This window comes from Acomys minous (genome assembly GCF_964271855.1).
Source record: "Acomys minous genome assembly, chromosome: 14".
In the NCBI taxonomy this organism is placed as follows: Eukaryota; Metazoa; Chordata; class Mammalia; order Rodentia; family Muridae; genus Acomys; species Acomys minous.
The window spans coordinates 22,080,655-22,095,031 of record NC_140496.1 but is presented as its reverse complement, the minus strand read 5'-3'; the positions used below and the strand labels follow the sequence as shown (position 1 = coordinate 22,095,031).

General features: G+C 48.0%; 2 protein-coding genes across 4 annotated transcripts in view; one reads left to right on the top strand and one right to left on the bottom strand.

The window, feature by feature from the left end:
• Positions 1-7,505: 7,505 nt before the first annotated feature.
• On the bottom strand, positions 7,506-10,914 carry DDX28 (DEAD-box helicase 28). Its single transcript, XM_084757713.1, has one exon. The coding sequence runs from the start codon at positions 10,826-10,828 to the stop codon at positions 9,203-9,205; it is 1,626 nt and encodes a 541-aa protein (XP_084613839.1). The 5' UTR covers positions 10,829-10,914; the 3' UTR covers positions 7,506-9,202.
• DUS2 (dihydrouridine synthase 2) overlaps positions 10,860-14,377 on the top strand; it is a 39,858-nt gene continuing 36,340 nt past the window's right edge. Inside the window, exons 1-2 of one of the 3 annotated variants that reach the window (XM_084757711.1) lie at positions 10,860-10,978; positions 14,155-14,296. In XM_084757711.1, coding sequence (XP_084613837.1) covers positions 14,171-14,296 — 126 coding nt within the window. In that variant the 5' untranslated portion in view covers positions 10,860-10,978; positions 14,155-14,170. Of the gene's footprint in view, positions 10,979-13,133; positions 13,400-14,154; positions 14,297-14,377 lie in introns of those variants that run through there. The other 2 variants (XM_084757712.1, XM_084757710.1) reach the window with 2 other exon arrangements.

Genomic DNA, 14,377 nt, shown 5'->3' with positions numbered 1-14,377 from the left:
TAGCACTCAGGGAGACCGAGGCATGTGGATCAGGCTGCCCTGCTCTACAAATTGAGTCAAGGACAACCAAGGCTACATAGAGAACCCCTGTTTTGAAAGACCAAAAATAAATAAATAATAGATAGATAGAGCAAATCACAGACACGTATTCCGTTCACATGTAAGCATTTATCTCAGAAGGTCATGTCTTTTTGTTTTGTTTTGTGTTGTTTCTGGACAAGGTCTCTCTGTGTAGCCTTGGCTGTCCTGGACTTGCTTTGTAGACCAGGCTGGCCTCGACCTCACAGCGATATGCCTGCCTCTGCCTCCCGAGTGCTGGGATTAAAGGCCTGCGCCACCACACCCAGCCGTTGGTTCATTTTTAAGGCAGGCTTTTTATAAGAAAAATGTAACCAGGTAACCAGGTGGGAAGCAAGGGGGAGGGCAGCACTGTGCATCATTTTGACCAGTTAAAGACAAGAAGACTCCATTTTGTTCCAAACACAGTGAATCCAGGTGGCTAGATAAAGCATTTAAAGCTGATTGGCTGGATTTAGGGTAGGGGAGCTCTTGGCGGCTTTCCAGCTCTCTGGGCGTAAGGAACATAGCAGGATGTTTTGGTTTTAACTCTAATAGAGCATTTATTTATCTTTAACCCAAACAGAACATGTATTTATCATCTGTTGTTTTATTGGAAAGAACAAGCATTGAGCTTTCCTGGTTCCAGGCACGTAGGGCCTGACCACTTGAATTTAATTTCACCTTATAATGAAAATGGAGACTCGGCAGTAAAATGGCTTCTGATATGCTCAGATCTGGTGTTAACAGAGGAGCCACACGTTTTTTAAATTTTTTTCAAGACAAGGTCTCTCTGTGTTAGCCTTGGCTGTCCTGGACTCACTCTCTAGACCAGGCTGGCCTCGAACTCACAGCGATCCGCCTGCCTCTGCCTCCCGAGTGCTGGGATTAAAGGCGTGCGCTACCACGCCTAGCTAGCTGCCTGTTTTTTGTTTGTGGGGTTTTAAAGATTTTTTTTATCTTATGTTTATGGATGTTTTGCCTGAATGTATGAGCAACATAATTACACAGTGCCCTCAAAGGTCAGAAGATGGTATTGGATCCCCTTGGAATAAGTTACAGACTGTGACTAGTTTCCATATGGATGCTGGAAATTGAGCCTAGGTCTTATGGAAGAGCAGTCAGTGTTCTTGTCTGCTGAGCCATTTCTCCAACCCCTGCCTTTTATTTTTTGCAAACTGGTATGTCTTTTACACCTGTCCAAATTTGGCTTTTTCTCTTTTTCTTTTTCCTTTTGTTTTTGTTTTGTTTTTGTTTGTTTTTTGGGTTTTTGAGACAAGGTTTCTCTTTATAACAGCTCTGCTGGTCCTGGAATTTGCTCTGTAGTTTAGGCTGGCCTTAAACTCACGGAGATCCACCTGCCTCTGCCTCCCAAGTGCTGGGATTAAAGGTGTGCGGCACCACCGCCTGCCTTCATTTCTTTTTTGAGACAGGGTCTCATTATGTTGCCTTGGCTGGTCTCAAACTCAAGAGATCTGTTTCCAAGAGCTGGGATCAAAGGTGTGTACCACCATCTCTGGGTTTCTTTTTTTTTCTTTTCTTTTTTTTGGTTTTTCGAGACAGAGTTTCTCTGTGTAGCCTTGGTTGTCCTGGACTTGCTTTGTAGACCAAGCTGGCCTCAAACTCACAGCGATCCACCTGCCTCTGCCTCCTGAGTGCTGGGAGTAAAAGCATGGGCCACTATGCCCAGTTCATTTCTGGGTTTCTAATTCATCCAAATTTCTGCCTTTCTATTACTTAGGGGCAGGGAAGTACAATGTTGCTGTGTAAGGCTAATCTTCATACTAACCAATATCAGAATTTGCATTTCTTTTTTTTTCTTCCCACTGTGTGACCCACTTCAGCACCAGCAGCCTACAGACAGAGGCTGGGCAATGGTTAGGAGCCACAGTTTGCTCTAGCATGGGACACTATGAGAGGCCCATGGGGACGAGCAGAATTTGCATTTTTTGTACCTTTCAGTGGCATCTGGGTCTGTGCCCACGCTGAGGTGCTCCACAGGGCGTGGCTACTTACATAAACCAGGTGGAAGAGCCTCGTCAGGTTCCTGCCTTTGCCCTGATCTCCTCAAAACATCAAGGCTTAGCCAGGCAGTGTTGGCCCATATCTTTTTTTAAAATTTATTTATTTCTTAGGTATACAGTGTTCTATCTGCATGTACAGAGGGCACTAGATCTTATTACAGATGGTTGTGAGCCACCATGTGGTTGCTGGGAATTGAACTCAGGACCTTTGGAAGAGCAGCCAGTGCTCTTAACCTCTGAGCCATCTCTCCAGCCCCATTGGCCCATATCTTTAATCCAAGCACTTGGGAGACAGAGGCAGGAGTTGTCTGAGTTTGAAGCCAGCTTGGACTACAGAATGATTTCCTGGACAGCTAGGTCTATGAGAGAAACCCTGACAAAAACAGCAACAACAACCAACCAACAACAACAACACACAGGGGCTTGGAGGACTATCCCTTCAAGTACCAGGTTCCATATATGACCTCAGTAGGTAGTGATGACATCACAGTTTCCATGGCAGCGTACTAAAGAAACTTGGATCCATAAGGAATATGTTCTTATTGTTTCTGTATGACATACAAGTCTGGCTGTTTGAGAATGACTGATCAAATATTCTACATTAACTCTAACTTGTCCTCTGTCTCCTGTGAAGGTTGTTATTCAGGTAAGTCTATGCCAGGCATGTGCACAAGGGCTTTTGGGATACATGTCACTTCACTGGGGACTATCTATTCCTCTTAGGCTTGCCTGTCACCCCTCAGAATTTCTCTAGCCATGCGTAGAAGACATAGAACACCGGCTCATAGGCCTAGTCTTGCTCAACACTGAGGACAACTGTTTATTTAGAAAACTCCTCATCTTTAACAACTTAGCTTTCCCTTTGGGTAGAAAATGATCCCACGCAAGTTTTAGAGCAGGGTCTCACTATGTAGCTCCGGCTGTCCTGGAATTCACCATGTTGACCAGGCTGGCCTTGAACTCGGAGATCAGCCTGCCTCTGGAATTAAAGGAGTGCACTACCATGCTTGGCACCTCCAAACTCTTTTTTTTTTAAATGTATATGAGTGCTCTATCTGCGTGTACACCTGCAGGCCAGAAGAGGGCATTGGATTATGTTGTAGATGGATGTGAGCCACTATGTGGTTGCCAGGAATTGAACTCAGGACCTCTGGAAGAGCAGACAGTGCTCTTAACCGCTGAGCCATCTCTCCAGGCCCTCACCTTCACACTCTTGTAGAGGATCTCAGTATGCATTAGAACAGGACAGTGGACCAAGCCACTTGGAAGACTAAGGTAGGAAGACGGCTTGAGGTCAAGAGTTTCTGACTAGTGACGACAACATAAACGATGTCAGGAAGGGGGTTGGGCGACCCTGGACAGGTGGCTTGGTCCTTAAGAATGCTTGTTGTGCATTGTGAGGACCTGAATTTGGATCACAGATAATAACCTGGGTATGACCTCACCCATACCTGTAATGCAAGGTGTATGTGGCGGGGTGGCCAAAAGGGAGAATTTGTGGGCCTTGCTGAATCCCGGTTTTGCTGGTGCTGAACCCAGAACCAGCACGTCTGAGGTTCAAGAAAAATATTCTGGCAGCCAGGCGTGGTGGCGCACGCATTTAATCCCAGCATTCAGGAGGCAGAGGCAGGTGGATCTCTGTGAGTTCGAGCCAGCCTGGTCTACAAAGAGGGTACAGAACAGCCCAAGGCTACACAGAGAAACCCTGTCTTGAAAAAACACATGCATACATACATACATACATATATATTCTGCCTCAAAATCATAAAAGAATAACAGGAAAGAAAACTGGACACACTCCTCTGGCCTCTAAGCCCCTCCATGCACACACACACACACACACACACACACAGAGAGAGAGAGAGAGACAGAGAGAGAGAGACAGAGAGACAGAGAGACAGAGAGAAAGAGAGAGAGTTAGTTTGAATGAGCAGGCCCTAAGAGGAGCTGCCAACCAGGGTGGGAAGGGCTCCTAACAGATTTACCTTACACCGGTTCCCAAACATACTCATTAAAGCCCTGGAACAGCAGACCTTCAGACATCCTGCTCTTTCATTTGTGGGAGGAGAAAATGAGGGGGTCTCAACTGAAGCCAGCTGGAGGTTCTGCCATTGTCTACAAAGATGGGCCACACAGGCTAGCCTCCCAGAAGCCAGTGCTTTCACAGAGGCACCCCTTCAAGGGGACCCATAGCGGTGACAGGGCGAGGCTGTCTCTGGGATGCCAAGCAGACAGACAGGAGGGCTTCAGCCAGAAACAGGAAGTGATGTGAGAGGAAGGGCTCTGCAGCCCAGAGTAGAAAGCAGAAGTGACTGATGAGTTTTGGTTTTCTCTGCAGCACCTGTGCCTCCCACAGCTGCTCCTTCCCCCGGATACTACCATGTCCTCTACAAAGAGCACACACAAGCCCAGATGGCCTGGCACGGAGAGACCTACTGCCTGATCGGAGGCTACCGAGTCTATGGGGATGCTCCACTGGCCTGCCCTGCGAAGGCTGAGGAAGAGAAGCCAGCACCCAGGCGGGCTCCCAAGAGACCGAGAGTTCAGGACCAGTCAGACCAAGACCTAGGGTGTCCCAGGGCAAAATGTCCTCGCCTGAAACTGGAGCACGGGGGAAATTGGGTAGCCCCCCAGGAGCACGCTGTTTGAGTGTTACCGTCAAGAGGACAGCCCGGAAGCTGCCTCAGGAGGCTGAGCCCTCTTCAGCAATGGCCTCCACTGACCACCGATGGAGATAGGACCTTAGCTGTTCTGCCTGTGCCCTCTCCAGTCAGGAATCCACCTGCGTGACAACTAACCATGAGCAAGGAACCTCAGAGAGGAGCAGCTGCTCTGAACAGCCCGCCCTCCTTTCAGTCCCCGAGAGTCTCTTGTGGGCAGCAGATAGGAACAGTCTGCTCTGAGTTGAGGAGACAAGTGCAGAGACATGATACAGAGGGGCCAGACTGGGGCTCTCCCTAGGAGCAGACCTTTGCTCTGAATTGTGCCAGCAGCCAGCAGCACAAGGCCACAGTGGCTGGACTTCCTAAGACTGGAAGAAACAAGCAGTGGTTAAGCAAGGAGCCTCCAGCCTAAGGTCTCAGGAGGCAGAATAAAGAGCCCCAGGGAGACCTGCTAGCTGGAGCAAGAACATCTACCTTGAAGAAAGCCCAGCAAGCCCAGCCCCACCCCCATGCCTGAGGCTCACATGTTCCCTTAATTCCAGCCCATTATGGCACTGAGGGGGTGGGGAGTCCCCCCGCTGCCCAGTAGAATAAGTTTCATAAGTTTCTGTAACAGTGTTTTACTTGAAGTCTAAGACCAAACCTCAAGCCTTCCTGGTTCCCTAAAGTAAATTCCTTTACAGAGAAACTGGTTTCTATAGTCCTACAAGGAACCCTTGGACGCACCTTCTTTCTGACTCCTACTCTTCTTTTTTTTTTTTTTTTCTCCAAGACAGGGTTTCTCTGTGTAGCCCTGGCTGTCCTGGACTCGCTTTGTAGACCAGGCTGCCCTCGAACTCACAGCGATCCACCTGCCTCTGCCTCCCTAGTGCTGGGATTAAAGGTGTGCACCACCACCGCCCGCCGGGCTCTGACTCCTACTCTTGAGAATGAGAGATTTAGCTGGGTGTGGTGGCCCACACCTTTAATCCCAGTACTTGGGAGGCAGAGGTAGGTGGATCTCTGAGTTCAAGCCCAGCCTGGTCTACAAAGTGAGTCCAAGACCGCCAGGGTGGTTACACAGAAAAACCCTGTCTTAAAAAACCAAAAAAAAATAAAAATAAAAATAAATAAATAAATAAATAAATAAATAAATAAGAAAAGACAGACAGACAGACAGAAAGAAAGAAAGAAAGAAAGAAAGAAAGAAAGAAAGATTTAACCTGAGTATCAACTCAACAGAAGCTTTTCAGGTGATGGCCTGGGAATACAGTTTTAAGAACTCCCTATAGTCCGGGCATAGCGGTACACACTTTTAATTCCAGTATCTGAGAGACAGAAGCAGGTGAGTCTCTGTGGGTTACAGGCAAGCCAGAACTACATAGTTAGACTCTGTCTCAAACAAACAAATAAAAAAAATTTCTACAAATTGAAGGACAGAATGGGTAATCCAGAGGTTTCGCACTTCTAAATAAACAAGGAACTAAAAGCTTTCCCAATATGCCAGTCTGTAGGAGAAACAAGGAACACACTAGACACCATAGAATATAATTAGTAAACACCAAGGACAAAAATCAGTAATTTTTTTTTTGCAACAAGCCAATTGCAAATAATTCATTCCTTTTAGCACTACAAACTAAATTGTGCCAAATTCAATGATACATCTTTTTACACTAACATTCAAATAATTATAGAAAGTGTGCAACCCTGTCTAAAAAAAAAAGCCTATAGAGGCACCTGCCACCTGAGCTCAAGCCCCATCCACATGTGCACACACATACAATAAAGTAACATCAGGCCAGGCGTGGTGACACACGAGAGGCAGAGACAGGTCAATCTCTCTGAGCTCGTGGCATGCCTGCTTTACAAAAGAAGTCCAGAACAGCCAGGGCTGTTACACAGAGGGACCCTGTCTCCAAAAAACAAACAAATAAATATAATATTAAAATAATAATATAAGAAAATGTATTATGAGCTTAAAAAAATGCCTTTATAGCAATTTTTTTAAAGACAAGACCTGCCAGGCATGGTGTCATAAACCTTTAATCCCAGCCACTGCCTCCTGAGTGCTGGGATTAAAGGCGGGCGCCACCACTCCCAGCTAAATTCTACAGGACACTCTTGGGTTTTTTTGTTTTTGTTTATTTTGTTTTGAGATAGGTTTCTCTGTGTAGCCTTGGCTGTCCTGGAATCACTTTATTTTTTATTTTTTTGGTTTTTTGAGACAGGGTCTCTCTGTGTTAGCCTTGGTTGTCCTGGTCTCGCTTTGTAGAGCAGGCTGGCCTCGAACTCACAGCGATCCGCCTGCCTCTGCCTCCAGAGTGCTGGGATTAAAGGCGTGCACCACCATGCCTGGCATGGCTTCATCTTTATGTTGGGGTTCCAGATTTATAGCTGACAGAAGCATGATGCCAAGATCATATTCATAGGTGTGGCCAGGCATTCTATTTATATTTAGGTAAAGGTGCTGCAAGGGAAAGGAGTTCTTGCCAGTGACTTTACACAGTGAGATTGGCAGGATATTTCTGTAGAAACATTATTAGTAGAAAGGACACTCATAGGCAGGTGTGGTGGTGCACGCCTTTAATCCCAGCACTCTAGGCCAGGCTGGTCTACAAATCCAGGACAGCCAAGGCTACACAGAGACCCTGTCTTGAAAAACAAAACAAAAAATCAAACAAAAAAAAAGCAAGCAAGCAAGCAAGTAAGCAAGCATACTTGTAAGACTCGTGTCTGGATAGTCCTTTTCTGGAAGGCCCAATGAGAGACAGAGTCTGAGATCCATACAAACGAAAGAGGCTTTTATTGATCTGTCGCGGCGGGTCTACCTGCCTTTGGAAAGAAAGAGACTTCGAGTAGCAAAGGCAGTGGGTTTTTATACCCTTTACAGAAACAAACTTTAGCAACAGTGATTAGTATAATCTTGATTGGCCAACAGGGGGACTTTTAGGCTGATTGGCTTTATGACCAGGGTTAAGCGAGGGGACCAGGGCCAGACCGCAGGAGAAATTTTTCATTTGTTCTGGTCATGTGACCTGTAGCTCTGATTGCTTGGCCTCAGGTACAAGCTCCTAGGAACAGTTGTCAGTTGTGTGTTTCTGGCTCTCCCTGGAAACTCGGGCGGCGGGTGTGTGTGTGTGTGTGTGTGTGTGTGTCAGGTGCTCAGGCCCTAAACACAAAATGGTGTTGCTTTGGTCTCTACACACTCATGACACAGTGACAATACAAATGGGTAACCCTTTCACTTCCCTTTTCAAAACAAACAATAGAGCTAGAGATGCAATGGTAGAGCACTTGACCAACAACCTTGAGGTACTGGGTCAAGCTGCCATTAGGGCAAACAACCATTACAAAAAGAAACAACAAAAACTCCAAACAGGGCTTTGATGCACGGCTCCGTAAGAGCATGACTGCAGAGGACCAGGGTTTGGTTTCCAGCACCTGCATGAGGACATTCACGGTCCCACATAACCCTAGCTCCACGAGATCCCACTCACTAACTTTTGAAAGCGCCTGCTTCATGTGCGCATACACACACACACACACACACACACACACACACACACAAATAATTCAAAATTAATCTTTAGCCGGTAGCCGGGCGTGGTGGTGCACGCCTTTAATCCCAGCACTTGGGAGGCAGAGGCAGGGGGATCGCTGTGAGTTTGAGGCCATCCTGGTATACAAAGCAAATCTAGGACGGCCCAGATAACATAGAGAAACGCTGTCTCAAAAAACAAAACAAAACAAACAACAAAAACATTAATCTTTAAAAAGATCAAAGCAAAATACAAACAAAAAAACAGATCAAAGCAACCCAAGCCAAGCCAAGAAAATCATGCATAGGGTGGAGTGTGAATCTTCAAACTCTACTGAATTCTGTTCAAATGGTGGTTACTGTTAAGGGAATCCACACAAAACCAGAATTAGCTAGGCACAAGTGAACTCTGAGATCCACCTGTGTCTGCCTCCCAAGTACTGGGATTAAAGGTGTGTCCCCTCACAACCTGGAAAAAAAAAAGAGGATCACTGGAGACTACCTTTAACTAATTATACACTATGACTTCAAGTCCATTGTGAGCATTATAGTGCCAACCTGTTTCAAAACACATCATTTTTTTTTGGAAATCATGACAGGAGGTCCATTGAGATAGCTCGGTGGATAAAGGCAGTTGTCATTACAAGCCTAGTGATGTCAATTAGATCCCTGGAGCACAAGAAAGGTGGAAAGAGAACACTGACTACACAACAGGGTCTTCTGACCTACACACACATATACAATTAGAAGAAAAAGAAATCCACTTTATTTTTTTGAATATGTTACTCTTTATTCCTAGCAAGTAGCTTACTTTTCAAATCTCCACACGGTTCATGTTCTCAGAGAGGCAAGGGGCGGTATGACCCAGCGTCACACACTGACAACCTTCCCGGGCCCCAGGAAGATCCCTGCTCTAGTGTTAGACTTAAGGCAGCCAAAAATCAGGCTTGTTGAGGCAAAGGGTCTCTCACTGAAGATGTTAGTCCTGGAAGGCTTCTCCTTCGACGAGCTGCCAGTTCAATTTTCTGAACCAGGCTCACATCCCAGGGATGGGTCACAAAACTGATAACGGACCCTGGCACTTCGCTGCCCACACGACCCACCCTTCCTGCTCTGTGGATGTAATCCTGCAGAGTAGGGGGGAAATCGTAATTGACAACCAGTTCCACGTGGATGCTGTCTAGGCCTCGTGAGGCTATGTCTGTGCAGACCAGTATTTTTTGGGACCCCTTCTGGAAACTCTGGAAGATTCCTGCCCTCATTGTGGCTGGCATTTGCCCTTGCAGCCTTAGATGCTGGATTCTGTGGTCATCCAGAATATATCCCAGCCAGTTCACAGTGCTGGAGCTGTTGCAGAACACCAGGACAGCTCCTGAGGGTTCCGTCTTATTTGCTCTGTCGTGCTGTTTGAGGATCTGAACCAGCTCTGTCACCTTCTCTGCTCCCTTTAGTCTCATAAATGTCTGTCTGACATGAGGCATGATGCAGTGTAGCCTGGAGCTGGTGATGGTGGTCAGAGAGTCTGGGCTGGTGACTTTACTCAGCAGTTGGTTTAGGCCTTCTGGAAACGTGGCTCCCACCATCACTAACTGAGCTTTGGGATTAAAGGGGTCTTCTAACTCAGCGGGACTTTCTGCTATAGGGCTCTTATCCAAGATGTAGTCCACCAGTTCCAGGAAGCTCTCATCCAGCAGTGTGTCTGCTTCATCCAACACTATGAAGGAAAGCTGGGCTAAGCTGATCAGTTGGCTTTTCAGAGCCTTCCACAGCGCCCCTGGAGTGGCCACTAGTACATCTGCGGACGGTCGTCTACGCAGCTGCAGTTTGAGGCTACTCATGCCAAGGCCTCCGCCAAGCTCTATCACCTGCAGGCCCAAGTACCTACCCAGTGACTGGGCCACCGCCTGCACCTGTTCGGCTAGTTCTCGGGAAGGTACAAGAACCAAGCCCCGGGGAGCGACGGAACGCCGGGAGTCCGGGTCTGGACTTTTCAGGAGCCGTTGAAATAGGGGCAGTAGGTAGCTGAGCGTCTTGCCACTACCGGTTTCCGCAGCGCAAAGGATGTGGCGGCCGCGGAGCAGCGGGGGGATGGTTCTCGACTGCACTGAGGTTGGCCGGACAACTTCGGGTGCAGCCTCCTGAAGCGCGAGCAGCACTTGGGGCTCCAGACCTAGGTCCACGAAGCTGCCCCGGGACGAGAGGTTGCTCAGGGAGGGCGCCTCCTGCTGCACTCGCTCTATGGAAAAATGGTCCCGACGCGATCGCCGATGCTTCCAGCCACCCGATGCCAGTGGCGCGCACTCCCAGCGGCCCAGCGTGAGGCGCGCCGGCTGGTTCAACTCTGGCCGCCGCGCCGAGACCAGCAGAGGACCAGGTCGCATTAGGACCGGCCGTGGCAAACTCCCACCACGACCGCTCTGGCGCTGTTCCTGCCGTCGCTGCAGAGCCCGCGGAATGCGCACCACCGGCAAGGACTCGTCGGAAACGCGCACCGCAGTGTTCCGTCGGGGCTCCAGAAGCAACCGAACTGCTAGTGACAACAGCCGCGTTGGCCGGGCCACAGCCATTTTTCCCTTGATGCAGAAGAGGCGCGCGCCAGTGACGTCAAGTGTGCGACCGTGCTCTGGAGTACGGTGGCTGACGCGGATCAGTGTGGCGTGTGGCGCCGCAGCATCGTCCAGGCGGAGGGAGGATCCTTAGAGTTCAGTGGCTGCGAGGTCTGTAGGTTCCCATTGGGCATGGCGGTGGGGTCATCTTTGGGGAAGGGTACGCGGTGTAGGGAGTTGGGGGGTCTGCAATAGGAGGTGGCTCTGGGGCCCTGACTCGAAATCATTGGGAGTGAGGATGAGGTCTTTTGGGTGCTTAATTGCTGAGGTTCTTATTTGTGGTCTTCTTTGTCCTTGTCAATCGTCTCATAAAACTTCGGGGTGCGGAGTGCGACGATGTTTTCATAGATGTGTGCTCCGCTCAAAGCCTGGTGATACTAGTTTTAGTGAGAGTCTGAATGAGTGAGTAGGCCTGGAGACTTGAGGAAAAGGTTCCAAGTCTGGGTCTTGGCTCAACCCTGTTCTCTAGTTTGGACCCTAGAGTGCATGCTGGTGGCCTTCAGCTTATTTTAGTTCTGAAGTCTGAGATAAGGGCTCAGTTCTTTCGAGTGGAGTTTCTCGGTTTTACACTTTGTCCCTTCCTTTCCAGGTAAGCGTCACCCTCGGTTCCCTGTCACCTCTTCCAGCTGCTCACACGGGACCTACGGCTCTTGCCCTCCGCTCATATGCACTGGCTTCTCGGGCAGATTCTAAATTGCCCGAGTAGAAGTAGAAAGAAGGGTCCTGATCCCCTTATGGAGGATCGAGCTTTGCTCACATAGAGCTGGGCGTGCAGACTACTTCACTTGAGTTTAGTGGTTCAGGTTATTAAAAAAAATTTTTTTTAATTTCATATTTCTTTAACACGTCTGAAAAACAAAACAAAACAAAACATGGGGGAGGGGGTCAAGATATTTTATGTGGTGTGAAGAGCCTGGAATGGGAGATAAGGTCAGTGTCCCTAACATCTGAAGAAAGTGTTTCTTCTGTGTTTTTGTTTTTCAGGACAGGGTTTCTCTGTGTAGCCTTGGCTGTCCTGGACTCACTTTGTAGACCAGGCTGGCCTCAAACTCACAGCGATCCACCTGCCTCTGCTTCTTGAGTGCTGTGGAGAAAGTTTTTTTTTTTTTTAAATTTCATTAACTAGAATTGGCCTTCCATATTTATAGGTGGGCAGCTGTGGATGAAAATATCCATGAAAAAATTGTCTGTACTAAACATGTATAATTTTTCTTTAATGTTACTCCCTAACAATGCTCCCTATGTCTACTTACATCGTGTTTATATTGTATTAGTCATAAGTAGTTTAAAAACGATTGAAAGTATATGGGAGAGGGTTGGATATAGCTCAGTGATAATCCCATCCCCCCACCCCAAACAAAGGCATATAGGGGGATATGTGTGGATTTTTATATATGGGGCTTGAGCATGCTCAGATTTTGATATCTTTGAGATTCTTAGAACCAGTCCTCAATAGCTACCTATTGATGACAGTACCATTAAAAAGCTAAAAATTGCGCATGGTGGCACACACCTGTAACCCCAGTACTTGGGGAGGTGGAGGCAGGCGGATCTGGGAGTTGGAGGCCAGCCTGGTTTATTATATAGCATGTTTAGATCAACCTGGCATATAATAGCAAGACCCTGTCTTTAAAAAAAAAAGTTGCCAGGCAGTGGTGGCACACGCCTTTAAACCCAACACTCGGGAGACAGAGGCAGGTGGATCGCTGCGAGTTCGAGGCCAGCCTGGTCTACAGAGTGAGTCCAGGACAGCCAAGGCTATACAGAGAAACCCTGTCTCCAAAAACAAAACAAAACAAAAATAACAACAAAAAAAGTAGGACATAGGGTCTTTCTTTCTTTCTTTTGTATGCTGTTTTATTATATGGTACACCCAGTGTATATAAAGTAGTTAAATCTTGTGAAACAGAAATCCATGAAAATTCAGAGAGGACTGACAGCTAGAAGACTGTATGTCCTGGTGTGTTACAGAGCTGCTTTTGTACAGACTTCAGATTTAGTTCTCTTGAATGTCCAGTGCCTCATGAAAGTGGTTCAAGAAACTTCGAGATATGTGACTACAAGAAGGGACAGACTTCCTGAGGTCTGAAGGGATTTGTACTTGAAGGCACTGCAGTCAGCAGAGGGTCCTGTTCTGAGCAGAGCATTCTGTGGCTGCCTGGGAAACCTTCACGCGGCTGAGCCCAGAGGTGCTGTACCACCTTCTTCATGGTGGGGCAGCCGTGCCAGCTCTCTATTTTATTTTTCTTTATGGTAGTGGAGATTCAGGCCAGGGCTTTGTGCATTCATACTAGGCAGGCGCCTTACTGGTAAGCTGCCCTAGTGCTTGATTGTCTGCCTCCCCAGTCACTCCCTCTTCCCTTTCTTCTTGTAGCCCTGGATAGCTTGGAGCGCACCATGCTCAGCCCCAGGCCCTGACTTTCTTCTTCTTCCCGCTGTCTGTCCCTTCGCGGTATCTCTAGAACGTGACCACTTCTTAGCAAGCTGGCTGAATCCCCGTCACCTCTCTCATGATGCCGATGCCGTTGAATTGTTCCTGACTGCTGCAAGCCTTTTCTTGACCCCGTTTGTTAATACAATGGCCAGTGTGATGGTGTGAAACCATGAGTGGGCTCCTGCTACTTCCCTACTTGCAATCCTTTCCTGGGTCATCTTTTTGAAGAGCCAACAGTGGCTTAAGAATGTCCCATAAAGACCTATGTGATCTGAGTAATGTCTTTTTTTGTTTGTTTGTTTTTGTTTTTTGTTTTTTTGAGACAGGGTTTCTCTATGCAGCCCTGGCTGTCCTGGACTCACTTTGTAGACCAGGCTGGCCTCGAACTCACAGCGATCTGCCTGCCTCTGCCTCCCGAGTGCTGGGATTAAAGACATGCGCCACCACGCCCGGCTGTGTCTTGCATTTTCAACAGGTGAACTTCCTCCCGAGTTTTAGTCGAACCCCGCAGGCCGGGGTGCTAATGTGCTTGCTGGGAACTGAACTCAGTGCTCTGCAAATGTTTGCAAGGGCTCTTAAGTGCCCAGCCACTGTCCAGGTCCTGTAACTCACCTTTAATCCCAGCTCTAGAGATGCAGAGGCAGGGCAGCCTGGTCTATGCACAGGTCCAGGGCAGCCAGGCAGGGGGAGAAGAGATACAGAGGGCGGCTTTCAGGAGTCAGTTACCTCTTTCCATTGAGGGTTCCAGGGACCAAACTCAGGTGGTCACACTTCTGCAGCAAGCGCCTTTACCCACTGAGCCATCTCACCAGCCCACCTCTATCCTTCTAACATGTATTTTCCCTTTCTTAAGGCATAGCAGAGGAGGAATGATTGGGAATAGCCTCTCCCTGTGCTACCACAATAAACTCATCTTAGCCCCTATGGTTCGGGTGGGGACTCTGCCAATGCGACTCCTTGCCCTGGATTATGGAGCAGACATTGTTTACTGTGAGGTAAGGTATTCCTGGCTTTCTGGGAGTCTCAGGAGAGGGGGGCACAGGTTTCATCTTGGGGTATGGCAGTGTTTAGGGGAT

Coding starts and splice junctions, on each gene's coding strand:
- DDX28 (XM_084757713.1), bottom strand. CDS start 10,828: ATGGCTGTGGCCCGGCCAACGCGGCTGTTGTCACTAGCAGTTCGGTTG.